The following is a 14,770-nucleotide window of genomic DNA, read 5'->3' as shown; positions in this document are numbered from 1 at the left end:
GCTGCCCTATTTGCCCAGTTGAGCCACATATTGGTTTAGCTTCTTACAGCTGAGCTGTGTGCAAATAACATGCAAAGCAACAGGGATAGTTTTCAGAACTGCAAAAGGCCTTCACCAGGCCCACCCCTGGCAGCAACCCCTTTCTTAATCCAGCCCTCGAAGGCAGGAGAGCTAGCTGGGCCAGGGCTGTCGGAGGCTGCGGAGTGGCTCACAGGCAGCAACTAGGAAACATGCACCATGCTGCCTGGGTCTTGGCAGCTCTGGGGTGGAGAGGGGCCAGGAGTTAGATGGGAGGCCAGGTCACTGTTCGGGAGAGAGAAACCCATGATGGCGGATTTCAGTGGGAGACTGAGGGAGGCAGCATCAGGGCAAGGGGTGAGGATTTCCAAGCCTTTCAGTGCTGTACCTCTCACTTTACAAGCTCTGAAAATACTGTTTACAAAGTGGGGTACACTCACCCCTCATTTAACAAGAGCTTTACCAATGAGTACTCGCTGAAACGAGGAATAGATATACCTACCTTTATTCGCTCTATGAGTGAACTTCCCTGGCTTATATGAGCAGGGTTCAAATACCCTCTGTGTTAAAACTGATTTGATTTAAATGTTGTCATTAGCAGCTTTGTATAATGGCAAAAAGGCAAATGAAGTTTGGAAGATTTCCATGCAAAGAACGCTAAACCGCCAATGCCAAGAACATCAGTAACCACACCTGACTCTTCCGGCGTTCAGAACTCGGTGTACAGCAGAAATGAAGGTTACAGTGAGACTGGGGACGGTGAGGGCTGTGCTGGGGTAACATGATTCATAACGCCGGTTCTGGCACTTCATTCCGAGGTAGCCGTGAGCACAAGTGACAGAATGCTGAAGAGTTTCTGAGTGTGCTCTCCTTGGGCAAGGTGGGTTGGCCCAGCTGTGCACCCCCCAGAAGGGGCAGGAACAAGGGCAGATTGTGGCACTGGGCCCCTCATACCTCCAGAGCCGTGCAAAGTAGCAGCAGTAGTGGCCAGAGCTCTGCACCCCTTTGAAACGTCAGGCCTTAGGGCTACTGCCCACTTGGCTGCCTGCCTCTTCCCATTAGTGGGCCTGGAGCCAGCAACGTACAAACTGCCTTACTGCTAGCCATATATTAGGACAAAATTAAGATTTATGATGTCCATACAAACAATTCTCTTCAAGTGTAACTCTCTTTTGTGTGTCTTCATCTACTATTACTTGGTATCGTAAAACATGGCTTCACAAGAAGCACTAGAAACAAAACTCCCTTTCCACCTGAGTACCTGCCCTGAATCCTGCTGCGTACCACGCTAACCTTTTAACTGTGCAACCCCCTGCCAGCAGGGACCAGTGGCCACCAGCTGGGAGCAAAATGGGGAATGACCAGAGAGATCTCAATGGGGATTGACATGGTCAGAGAAATGAGCCAGAAAGATGATTTTACCCAACAATACTCCATATATCTAATTATTAATGAACAAGAGTTTTGAGAAAACTGAGTCACCAGAGGAATCTTGGGAAGACGAGATATGAGGGAACATGGTAAAAAAAAAAAATTCTAAAAGTACAAAAAGCAAACAACCTTTTTCTGTGCCTGACTGCGTGTCCTGAATTGTGACTATTACCCTCCTCCCAGGGATCAGGAAAACACACACTAAGTATTATCTGTGCACCAGGTAACAGTCATACCAAAAAGAAACATACATTCAGTGATGTTAGCCACACAACAAAGCAGGATGAGTAAAACAGATGCTCAACAGCCCTGAAAATAAATTGCCATGTCTGCAGGTTAATGACTATTTAGAACAAGAGAAGTCTGCCTTACCTGGTGGTCCCTGCAGTTTTGCTTTTTTCACTGTGAAGAAAAAAAAAAAAAAAAACACACACATTTAGTGATGTTTCATGGTAACATATATTCTGGGCACTACACAACAGGGATCTGTCAAGCACTTAGCATGTGACTGAGGGCGAGGGAGGGTTCGGGTTCCCTTTTCTGTATAACAAACCTGAGCAAGATTTCTCTTCTCTGTGCCCTGGATTTCCACTGCAAACTGGGGTGATAAGAATTTCTACTGAAGACTGGGGTGATTCGCGCAGAAGTAGTTGTGAGCACACAGTCATGTTTGTACAGCACTGACAATGGAAGTCCTGATTGACTTTACATGCACAGGTCAGAATTCCTAAATCCGGCATCCTCTGGTCCAGCAACAACAAGGGCTGTCACTGGATCAGAGAGCTGGGCAGGAGGGTGCAGCCCACATCCTCTGGCAGCTCTGGATGGGGGCTACAGAGGAACCCACCTCCCTCCAGCCACCTGAGTGGGGCGGGAGTTGTGCAGCACTGGGCTGGAGGCAGGCATGCGCCTGGGGCTGTCAGCTGCCGGCAGTAACGCAGGGATGGGGGAAGCTCCCTGAGGCTTTCCCCTGGCAGCCCCACAAAGCTAGAACCAGCTTTTCCCCGCAGCCCTGCAGGATCTGGGCTGGACCCAGCTTCCCCCACAGCTCCATGGGACCGGAGCTTGCTTTCCCAGCACCGTAGGCAGCTGTGCAGGGCTGGAGCTGTGACGCTAGCGTGGGCCGGAGCCAGCAGCCCCAGTGCAGAAGGTAGGGAAGCAGCCCAGAGGCAGGGAGGTACCCATGTTTCTTCTCCAGTGGAGAACAGCCACCTCTCAATGTTTGAGGTTTTTACATATGTTTCACTCAAACATGCTCTCTGGCACTACACCATCAACACTCAAAGATTATCTCCAAATTCCTGCTAGCTTTGCCATGGCATTTGCGGAAGAATTTACAAGAAAACACACTTAACAAGCTGCAAGGTAAGTTGCACCTGAGAGTGAGAACTAAAGAAGCAGTTAATGTGTCTCCAGAAGACAACACCAGTCACACAGATGGACCTCCAAGAGACATATGTCAGTGTCTGAATAGTGGGGGGAAAAAAATAGTAGGAAAGGGGTAGGGTTAGAAGTTGAAATAAAAAAAGAACAAGTTAAAAATCACCTAGGAAAATTAGATGTCTGCAAGTCACCAGGGCCTGATGACATGCATCCTAGAATACTCAAGGAGGTGACAGAGGAGGTATCTGAGCCATTAGCTACCATCTTTGGAAAATCATGGGAGACAGGAGAGATTCCAGAAGATTGGAAAAGGGCAAATATAGTGCCCATCTATAAAAAAGGAAATAAGAATAACCCAGGAAACTACAGGCCAGTCAGCTTAACTTCAGTGCCAGGAAAGATAATGGAGCAGGTAATTAAAGAAATCATCTGCAAGCACTTGGAAGGTGGTAAGGGGATAGGGAACAGCCAGCACGGATTTGGAAAGAACTAATCATGTCAAACCAACCCGATAGCTTTCTTTGATAAGATAACGATCCTTGTGGATAGGGGAGAAGCGGTAGATGTGGTATACCTAGACTTCAGTAAAACATTTGATACGGTCTCACATAATATTCTTATAAAAAACTAGGCAAATACAATTTAGATGAGGCTACTATAAGGTGGGTGCATAACTGGCTGTGTAACTGGACCCAGAGCGTAGTTCTTAATGGTTCTCAGTCCTGCTGGAAAAGTATAACAAGTGGGGTTCCGCAGGGGTCTGTGTTAGGACTGGTTCTGTTCAATATCTTCATTAACGATCTAGATATTGGCATAGAAAGTACGCTTATTAAGTTTGCAGATGATACCAAGCTGGGAGGGGTTGTGACTACTTTGGAGGATAGGGTCATAATTCAAAATGATCTGGATAAATTGGAGAAATGGTCTGAGGTAAACAGGATGAAGTTTAATAAGGACAAATGCAAAGTGCTCCACTTAGGAAGGAACAATCAGTGTCACACATACAGAATGGGGAGAGACTGTCTAGGAATGACTACAGCAGAAAGGGATCTAGGGGTTATAGTGGACCACAAGCTAAACATGAGTCAACAGTGTGATGCTGTTGCAAAAAAAGCAAACATGATTCTGGGATGCACTAACAGGTACGTTGTGAACAAGACACGAGAAGTCATTCTTCCGCTCTACTCTGCGCTGGTTAGGCCTCAGCTGCAGTACTGTGTCCAGTTCTGGGCACCGCACTTCAAAAAAGATGTGGAGAAATTAGAGAGGGTCCAGAAAAGAGCAACAAGAATGATTAAAGGTCTACAGAATGTGACCTATGAAAAAAGGTTGAAAGAATTGGGCTTGTTTAGTTTGGAAAAGAGAAGATTGAGGGGAGACGTGATAGCAGTTTTCAGGTATCTAAAAGGGAGTCATAAGGAGGAAGGAGAAAACTTGTTCTTCTTGGCCTCTGAAGATAGAACAAGAGGCAACGGGCTTAAACTGCAGCAAGGGAGGTTTAGGTTGGACATTAGGAAAAAGTCAAACAGTGGAATAAATTGCCAAGGGAGGTTGTGGAATCTCCATCGCTGGAGATATTTAAGAACAGGTTAGACAGACATCTATCAGGGATCAAAACAAAAAGCAGTCAAGTAGCACTTTAAAGACTAGCAAAATAGTTTATTAGATGAGCTTTCGTGGGACAGACCCACTTCTTCAGACCATAGCCAGACCAGAACAGACTCAATATTTAAGACACAGAGAACTAAAAACAGTAAGCAAGGAGGACAAATCAGAAAAAGATTATCAAGGTGAGCAAATCAGAGAGTGGAGGGGTGGGGGGGAAGATCAAGAATTAGATTGAGTTAAGTATGCAGACGAGCCCCTATAGTGACTCAAAGTTGACATCCCGATTTAAACCATGTGTTAATGTTCCGAATTTGAATATAAATGTCAATTGGTCCATTTCCCTTTCTACAGAGGAGCGATAATTTCTTTTCAGTAACACACATACCTTGAGGTCATACTATAGGGGCTCGTCTGCATACTTAACTCAATCTAATTCTTGATCTTCCCCCCACACCCCTCCACTCTCTGATTTGCTCACCTTGATAATCTTTTTCTGATTTGTCCTCCTTGCTTACTGTTTTTGGTTCTCTGTGTCTTAAATATTGAGTCTGGTCTGGTCTGGCTATGGTCTGAAAAAGTGGGTCTGTCCCATGAAAGCTCACCTAATAAACTATTTTGCTAGTCTTTAAAGTGCTACTTGACTGCTTTTTGTTTTGATAGTGTATAGACTAGCACGGCTTCCTCTCTGTTACTATCTATCAGGGATGGTTTAGATAGTACTTGGTCCTGCCATTGGAGCAGGGGGCTAGACTCAATGGCCTCTCGAGGTCCCTTCCAGTCCTCGTATTCTAGGATTCTATGATTTGCAGTTATGGAACCACCCAAACAGAACTACAGGGAAGTGTGAAAAGCTGGAGACTGACCTTAACACTGAAAAATACTCTTTACAAGTGTGTATGTTCTCACAGGGCAAGATTATTTCAACCAGAAGCTAGAAGTGTTCTGCTAAAAGCTTGACCAGTTAAGACTTGTGTGACTAGAATGGCTAATAGTAAAGGTGTGAGTTCATGCATATTGCTCCCCAGAGGAGGAATGTGAGGGGATGTTGATGCTGCGTAACAACAGGTACAAAGTGCTGTACATCACATAGGTGTAAGGGTCTCAGGAGACTGCCTGGGGTGGCTGATCACAGCTGCTCCTCTCTGAATTGAGCCTCACAGGCACTGAAGCTGTTTAACTCACTGGATTCTGGAACAGGGCAACCTACCCACTCACCAGTGGCCTATGGGTACAAAGGATGAAGACAGGTGCTCTTAAGGATCTTTTGCCAATGCTTACAGGGTCTTGTGCAGTAACCTAACATGTCAGTGGATCTTTCCACCTGGTCAGGAATGGAAAGATCCCACTTGCTGCTGGCAGCGAAGCAGATGGCTCTGAACGCGGGGGGTTATTTGTTATGAGCATGCCGGGGGAATGTAACTTACGTTTCTTAAGCGTACTGTCATGTCCCCCCTCCACAAGGGAGTCTCAGGGCAGGGGGTGCGATTGGACAGTACCTGTAAGAAATTTAAGTGTGGGCTGGAGTGTGGGGGCCCTTGGGGCAAGGGGTTAGAGTGGTGGGGAGCAGAAGTCAGGGCAGGGGGCTCAGACCAGAGAGGATGGGGAGCACAGGAGTCAGAGGAAGGGACTGGGGTGTGGAGGGCTCAGCATGGGGGCTGTGGTGGGCGGGCGAAGGGCACCGTTTTGGCAGGGCTGGAGGAAGGGCTGCAGGTATCAGGTCACTAGTGCCCTTCTTCTCTTCCCCGCCTGTCAGGGAGCGAGGGGAAAGTGTGCAGCTTGTGCAAAGAACTCCTCTGCCCCTCCCCTCAGCAGCTGGGGCGAGAGTGAGGCACATGAGATGTGCACTTTCCCCTCGCTCCCTAACCATCTGGGGAAGGAAGAGCAGCAGAGTTCTGGGTAAATGCAGCTGCAACCCCCTCGCCATGGCAGGGGCAGCCCCAGACAGGAATGGGGCACACCCCCAGCCAGCCCCTTTTACCTGCCCACCAGCCTGCTTCTTAGCCTGCGGGAGAGCCCTGGGGAGCCTGGCGGGGAACAGCTGCACCCAAGTGGCCTGGACAGCAGGTTTCTTCTTCCTGGAGCGCTGCAGCAGGGAGCAGTGGCTTCCTCCTAGCTCTGCAGAGTGCCCAGTGTGCAAGTGGCTTCTGACCAAGGTGACTGACTGTGTCACACAGCGTGCGACCTAGAGCTGCTGGCACTCTGGGGCCTCGAATGCAAGTGGAGGACACTTGCTCTAGGTGTAAGTAAAGGCTCCTCTGCTCTGGTTTGCAGAAGAAATTCTATCTGATGCTGGCCTGACAGAGAGAGGCCGCGTGCACTCTATACCGGCGTGAGCAAACTCTTCATGTCATGCCCCGCATTTCATCCCCACAATTAGCAGCCCCCCAACCTGTCTAATGCAACCCAGACCGATGGAAATTTCAGTGATGTTCACATGAAAAACCCTGTTGTCGCGTGTAAGAAGTCTGTAGAATGTAAAAACGTTATTCATCGGTATATAAAGGTGAATACACGGGCACAAAAACAGTAACACATTCCAACATTGTTAATGAGATGCATGAGCCTGAGCCCCCGAAGCTGATCATGCTGTGCCCCCTTTCTGAAATGTCATCCCTCCGAGGGGGCCCATCCCCACTTTCTGCACCCTGGGCTAGTCTGCCAAACTGATTCCTCAGCTACATGGGGGCCTAGGAGACAACGTGCAAGACAGAGCACCAATTCTACGACACTTTGGAGGACATCTGAAATATTCACAAAGCTGGGAACCAGTAACTTCAGCCCTTCCTGTTCTGCAAAGCTCCAAGCACACAGTTACATTACACACACAGCACTATACACAATCCATTTAAAGCTGACTCTCTACTTGTCTAGATCTTAAGCCACATTACTACTTTTAAAGTGCGGCTGCACCAGGATTGCCAAGCATCACTACATTTACCAACGCTCCGTAAAAAACTAAAATTGGACCTGTCCATAAAAATCTGTAAAAACATTTCCTTGTTGATTAATAAAAACACCAAGCTTCCTGCCCCTTGGCCTTGGGGCAAGCTCTGAGGACAAGTTCTCAGGGGCTGGGAATAGCTCAGTGGTCGGAGCCTTGGCCTTGTAAACTGAGGGTTGAGAGCTCGGTCCTTGAGAGGTTCTTTCAAGGTTCTGGAACAAGTTGGATTTAAAAAAAAAAAAAAATCCACTGTGCTGGTGATAGGTCCTGGTGTGAGTGTGGGGTCTGGACTCAATGACCTCCCAAGGTCCCTTCCAGCTCTGTGAGATACGTATGTTTCAAGGAAGCAGCAGAGGGGGAAATTCTCTTGGCAGGGCTACCTCCGGCCCACTGCTGGCTATCAGTGGCTCTTCTCCATCTGTCAACCAGCTCTGAATGCTTGGGCATCAGTAACCCCCTACAGTGCTGCCGCCTAGCGGGATGAGGCTGGCATTCATGCCTTTCAGGCTCTACTCCTCCCTGGGTTGAAGTAGCTAAAAGATATCTATCTCCCCATTAACTTCAGCCCTGGCTTTCAGGTAACACCCCAGGCATTCACCCTTTCGCCCCCCGCCCCTTTCCATCTCCGATTTCCTTGGTTTGCAAAAGGCACTCCTCCTCACTGAGGTCAACCTCATGGACACAGTGGACGGACTGTCTTTGTGCTAACTTCTAGGAGTCTGCCCGCCTGTTTTCCAACCACAAACCCCTGCACAATAGCTGCCTGCCTCTTCCAGGAACTCGTAAGCCAATGAAAAGAAAGGCCCCATGAGTGTGGAAATAAGCACAGGGCAGGAGGGAAAAATGCGACACTTGGGCCAGTTCAACTTTTTGCGACAGCAACAACATTCCCCCCTGAAGATTTTAATGGTGAGACGGAAAACCAATGGAAAGCCAGCTGACAATTTCCCACTTGCATCACTGGCAGCCAGCTGCTAGGGGTTGAGCAGTTCCAGGAGACAGAGCTCTTCCCCAGACCTCGCTTCGGGAGAGCATCACACCCCGCGTTCCAGCCCCAAAAGAAACAGGGATGGGAAGAAGCGGGGGAGAGGATGGGGAGAAGTCGGGGAGGGAAGGGAGGCTGGGTTAACGATCTGCTAAAGGTTTCATTTGAACTACACACCCAGACTTTGCAGCACTTTACCAACTAACAAAATGATTGATTTGGTGATGAGTTTGCCTGGGGCGGTGGGTCTGTTCCATGAAAGCTCATCACCGAATCACTCATTTTGTTGAAGTGCTACAGGACTGCTCTTCTGTTTCGTTAGAATGCAGACTGACACCACCGCCTCTCTGGTACTATTCAACACGCAGGGTTTCGTTATCAGCCGCCTTTTGAAACATGGAGATACACCTATCTCAGACCTGAGAAGTCATCAAAGCCAGTCCCCCGACCTCACCATGGAGGAGCCTTGAAAGGCTCCCTGGAGGATTGAATGCTCTACCCATCCCTCCAAACACGTGTTAGTTCTGGCAAATCCCAAATCTTTTCTAGTTATTTTCCCCCTCCTGATCAATAACTGAGCTTGACTTTTCACAGTGGAACGAATCTCTCTTCAGTCACTTTGGAGGGGGGTTGTATGGGGCAATGCGGGGGGTGCACAGAGGGTCACATGCACTCCCACACAAATGCCCCCCCACACTCCCCGACAGCATCATGCCACTTCCCGAGAATGTGGCAGTGCCCCCAAAGCAGGTTGGCCCAAGGGCAGTGCAAGCTCTAGCCACGCTGCTGGAGGTGGTGCTCCCACAGGAAGAGGCAGGTGGGGATGGAGAAGGAACAGATGCATGTGGCTGGTCCCCCCCGCCTCCTCCACCCCACCTGAAACCCCACACCAACTGCCACTGGGTTCGAGGATCAGATCCACACTAGAGCCTGGATATCTCTAAACATGTTTAAAACAGGAATCAAAAAATAAACTTCCCATGCAAGAGACTTCCCTCTACAATTTGTAAAGAAAGGACCTTTCAGTCTCCAATAAAATGTATCTTTCTGTATTTAACAGCAGGCTCCATTCTGAGGGTGCAGAGAGACAAGTCTGCGATGAATCTGCCAATGTGTGCTAGTAAAAAAGATTAGAAATCAGATCAGTTTTCATGGTACTACAATAAATTCAACCCCACAGGGATTTTTCCCCCCTTCTCCAATTACTTCCCTATTCTAACCCTCTCTCCAGAAATCGCTACATAATATTTTAATCTGAGCCCTTTTAAAATGCTTTTCAAAAGATAAATATAGTAAACTCTTTCATATCCAGCATTCTGTCATCTGGAACTCTCACAAAACCAGCTTTTTAACCATAAGTAAATTGTAGTTATGTGTTGCAGCAGTACAGTACAGTGAAATAAAATACAAGCAAATAGAGTATGATTGTGGTTTACAAAACTACTGTTGGTAAATAAAATACCATGCACATATTTTTGTTTAATAGCTCATCTTGTTTTTCTTTAGTGTTATTGTAACTGCCCACAGGCAGACCCAAACCTGGGACTTGTGAAGCTTCGTGCAGGCACCTCTACTGCTTGACCTAAAGACCAGCTGGCTCTCAGCTTAGGTTGGAGAGGACACTTATTCCTTCCCTGTGAAGTGGTCTAGGTACCACTACATGGGACACTTAACCACGCATAGGTATGTGGGTTATATTATGCATTACTAGGTTTACCTCTCTATTATCCAGAAGATTTGAATATCTGGCAACATCCCTGGTCCAGAGCTGCCAGACAGGAAAAGGTTACTGTAGTATTGAAGAATGCCTTCTGTTTTATTCTTCAAATATCATTGGTGAGAAACTAGCTGACGCTGCCATTAAGGGTCTTTTTGGGTTTGTTTGTTTTTTTTTAAACTAAAGGCAGAGCACGTAGAAATGTTATACAGTGTCCATGTTAAACAGATATTTTCTTTAACCTGTTTCTGGAACAGGACAAGTGAATGAAAAAAGTTAATCCACCGTAACTTGGTTTGTTGTTTTTTTTTTCCCTGCCTCCACACAAAAAAAAGGAGAAGGAACAGGTTCTCCTTCTCCTTGATCCACAAATTGCGAGTTGTAGAGAATGCACCACTTCCATTTTTACATCATTCGTGAACCTTCACTGTAAATTAGAACACTTGCGTGGCCCCTGTTACTACTTCGTGTCCTGTGCCGAGCGCCAGATTGACCTGGTCTAGGCACAACAAGGCCAGTTTCTCGCACTACAGAAAGAGCCATGCAGCGTCCTGAATGGTTTTCTGAAAGATCTTCTCCAGTTCAAACAAGAATCGTTTTGGGGAAGCTACATGATACATGCTGTGCAGGAGGCCAGACTAGATAATTAGCACAGTCCCATCTGGCCTTCGCCTTTATGAATTAACCAGTATTACCGGCTTGCACACAACTCTCCAGACAAAGTGGGTCTTTGCCCACAAAAGCTAATGCTCCAATAAGGTGCCACAGGGCTTCTCATTGCTTTCACATCTCTTATTCACTTCACTAACCCTATGAAACAAGGTTGCTGTGCAAGTAAACTCAGTCTGGCTGTGCCTACAATAGATCATTTTGTCAATAAAACCCATGGAGCATCCACATTCCCAAGGTGTTCCGTCGACAGTATATCGACAGAACACGGCGTCTCCTCCGACCGCACTTGGCCACTCCCCCACGAAGCAGAACACCTCTCTCAACAGATTCTGCTGACACAGCCGGTCTAGACATTCCAGGGGGCCTTCTGTCAACACTGGGCAGCCCTGTCTGCTGTGCTTCTGGTTGGTGGCTCTGTCAAGAGCGCAGCCAAGCAGTCCAGTCGACACAGCAGATCACTCTTCCAATCCGCATGGCAGTCTGGCACCAATTTGTCAACAGAAGTTTGGTCGGAAGTTATCTTCCAACAGTAACTGCTGTCAACAGATCACTACTGCAGACATAGCCTATGACTGAGGCTCAGGACAAAGACTGTGTTCATAAGCAGGTGGAGTTCTTGTGTGCAAGGGACCCTATCTCCAACAGGAACAAAAGACAAGCGTAAAGGAAGCAAAGAGATCTTGCCCTTCTCTTGGGCTGTTTAGGAGTAAATTCAGGGCTGGCACACACTACCACTTGTTGGTACAACTTCCATTGTTTTGGGATAGCTTATTCCTACCCCTAAGGCACGGGAGTTGCACTGACTTAAATACTGGCATGGACAGTGAATAGGTCTATGAGAGAACTCACCCACTGGGAGAGTTACAAGCTCTGGCAGAGGTCATGGGCCAACCAAAGAGCTTTCTGTTGATCTAGAGCATCTTCACCAGATGAGCTACACTAAGGCAGCCATGCAACTAATGCTTCTAGTGTAGACTAGTCCAGGAGACTGTAGCTGTTCCTTCGCAACCCTCTGTTCCTTACTTGGCCTGTCCCATGGTCCTCAACGAGTTTAATTACAAATGAGAATGTCCAGGACAGTGAAGTTCAGGGGAATCATGCATGGGCAATCAGGGAGGTTTAGGAGTTTCAGTACAGATTACAGGGCCAAGGGCAATTGGATCCCAGTCCCACATCCCAAGAAGAGGTGCCAGCAAAGTCTATACCAAGAAAGCAGTGGGCCCTGGAAGTGAGAAACGAAACAACCCAACTCAGCCAAAACCCAGCAGCCTTGAAAGCCTGGGAGAACCAAAAGTTCAATCCCACATTACCAACCAGTGACCATCCACTTGAGGGGAACTCAGGCCCAGTTGTAAGTGCCTCACCCCAAACAAAGTGAAAATACTAGAAATTAACCCTCTCACCAAAACTCCACACTTCTCACTTATTCGCAAGGAGAAGCATTATTCAGTCCCTCCTGAGGCCTGGCAGTCCAGCATTTTGAAAACTGAATGGAATTGTTAAATACCACTCTGTGTCAAAGGGCAGCTCTCAGCAACGTTGGCAGCCCAGAGAGAGATCTGTCATTCAGAAGCAAATGTGAAATTGTGCTTAACAATAATCCTCCTATGCTAACACATGAGGGAAAATGTAAAATACAGTAAATGCTAGACAAGAAGAGAGGAAAATGTAGCTTAGAAATAGAGCTTTGCATGGCCACATGGGAGACCAGGTACGATGACCACAGAGGTAGGCTCACCCTCTGGCTGCAGTTACTACAGAGACCATCGTGAACTTAGTTCCAGGAAAACAAAACAGCAGAAATGTTAGCACTTTGAAGACAAACTTCATCAGATCAAACTCATTTCAAACACAGACTGACATAAGTACAACAACATTATATACGCCATTATGTACATTGGACAGACTGGGCAAAACCTTTGCCAAAGAATAAATGGACACAAAGCAGACATCAGAAAACAATACACATAAGCTGGTCAGTAAACATTTCAGTGGGATGGGCCATTCTGTTAGGCTGGGTCTATATGTGCCCCTTCCTTTTGAAAGGGGCATGTTAATGAGCAGGTTCGAAAGATGCTAATGAGGCGCTGCAATGAATAGGAAGAACACAATGAGATGGGATGGGCCATTCTGTTAGGCTGGGTCTATATGTGCCCCTTCCTTTTGAAAGGGGCATGTTAATGAGCAGGTTCGAAAGATGCTAATGAGGCGCTGCAATGAATAGGAATGAATCACAGATAGGAAGAAGGGCTTTCGAAAACTGGGGGGGGGCTCCTTTCGGAAGATCCTGTCTCCACGGGCGGCACGTGATTCGAAAAGCCACACTTTCAAATCGCCACAGCCACCATTATGCTAAAGAGGCACTGCATATTCATTGCAGCGCCTCATTAGCATCTTTTGAACCTGCTCATTAACATGCTCCTTTCGAAAGGAAGGGGCACGTTTCGTTTAGTCCCAGCCTTAAAGACCTGAGAATGTGTGTCCTGGAACAAAATATAAAAACAGATTACAGTGAGATAGTTGTAAATTGGAATTGATATTCAAATTTGACGCATTAACACATGGTATGAACAGAGACATCAATTACTAGGACTGCTTCCCTTCCTCTGATGCTTGTAATTACCTCAGGTGGGACACTTAACACCCCCCATCCCTCTGCCACCTACTTCAGTCCTGTGTACTTGATTTGTCAATTTTTACTGCAAATTTTTTTTTGGTCCTCTGTACTTATGTCAGTCTATATTGGAAATGAGATTGATCTGATGAAGTGGGTCTGTCCCACAAAAGCTCATCACCGAATAAATTATTTTGTTAGTCTTTAAAGTGCTACGTTTCTGCCGTTTTGTTTTGTGGGAGTACAGACTAACATGGCTACATCTCTGCTAGTTCCAGGAAGAGGGGCTATAGCAGCACCTGGGGTCACTCAATGTCCTCTTTGAGTGAAAGTCCTCTAGCTCGCGTCACCTTGAAGGGCAAGGTAAGATCGGTTGCAGGACTGATTGACTGACAACCCCTCAAGTGATATCCGGGGACACAGTAGCTGGGAGAAGGAACACCTCGTAGGAATTCAGAAAGAACGACTGGCCAGGCCTGGCTGCTGATAACATATTCAGTGCCTCCCAAAAGAGTCTAATATAATTTGAAAAGACTATAGGACAAAGTTAAAACCCCATCAACCATCCAGCTTTCAAAGCGTGTGATTCCAAAGGTTAGTCCATTAATACTATTACTAGCATGCCACACCTTTTGCAAGCTTCAGAATCTTATTAGATGCCCAAAAATTCTCTTCATTACAGGAGGTCCAAAATAGTGTGTTAAAAAAAAAAAAAACAAAACACATTCTTCTGCCTCTCAAGATGATATGCAGAGAACAGTGTGGCAATAGTATTTCTGTACCAACAGATACCACCTGGATCAGAAATCACACCCAAAAGAACAGTCTCCTCTCCACAATCAGATCTTCTAAAAGGAATATATTCTTGTTGGGGAAACCGTTAAATATAATATGGAATTCTTCAGTCATTTGTACTCTCAGGATCACCCTTCACATTTGCTTTGCTAAATACAAGGATACAGATACAGAGAGGGTGAGCAGATGGCCAAAAGATTACATCCCAACTAAATCCTGCACATGATTTACAGAGCAGTCATTCACCACATGCACAACAAAAATCCACATTCATTCCATGAACAACAACAAAAAATAACGCAAACCAGGGTAGGGTGCCGGGAAGGAGCAAGACACCAGCAAGAAGCCACGTTGAATTGGTGGTCTCCAATGAAATCTGGCAAAAAAAAAACGCTTGCAAAAATGTAGCATCAGAATCAGTTCTTCTCTATTAACTTTTTGTCTTGAATTATGTCCCTCCTCCTGCCCCCAAATTAATATGGAGCAATTACACCAGGCCCCAGAAAGCTCCAACCCTGTCCCCAGCTGCACACAAAAGCAGCAGCACTCAAATTGAGCAAGTATCAGATTTCCCTGCTCTGTATACAGCATTGTGTGCACACACAA

At 46.7% G+C, this 14,770-nt stretch overlaps 1 protein-coding gene across 3 annotated transcripts in view; it reads right to left on the bottom strand.

The window, feature by feature from the left end:
- UNC13B (unc-13 homolog B) overlaps nucleotides 1–14,770 on the bottom strand; it is a 343,577-nt gene that overhangs the window by 287,672 nt on the left and 41,135 nt on the right. For all 3 annotated transcript variants that reach the window (XM_074995889.1, XM_074995890.1, XM_074995892.1), the window contains exon 2: nucleotides 1,822–1,851. In XM_074995889.1, coding sequence (XP_074851990.1) covers nucleotides 1,822–1,851 — 30 coding nt within the window. The remainder of the gene's footprint in view (nucleotides 1–1,821; nucleotides 1,852–14,770) is intronic.

Source organism: Carettochelys insculpta, chromosome 5, assembly GCF_033958435.1.
Source record: "Carettochelys insculpta isolate YL-2023 chromosome 5, ASM3395843v1, whole genome shotgun sequence".
Lineage (NCBI taxonomy): Eukaryota > Metazoa > Chordata > Testudines > Carettochelyidae > Carettochelys > Carettochelys insculpta.
The sequence above is the reverse complement of the archived record's forward strand: the minus strand, read 5'-3'. Positions and strand labels throughout refer to the sequence as shown.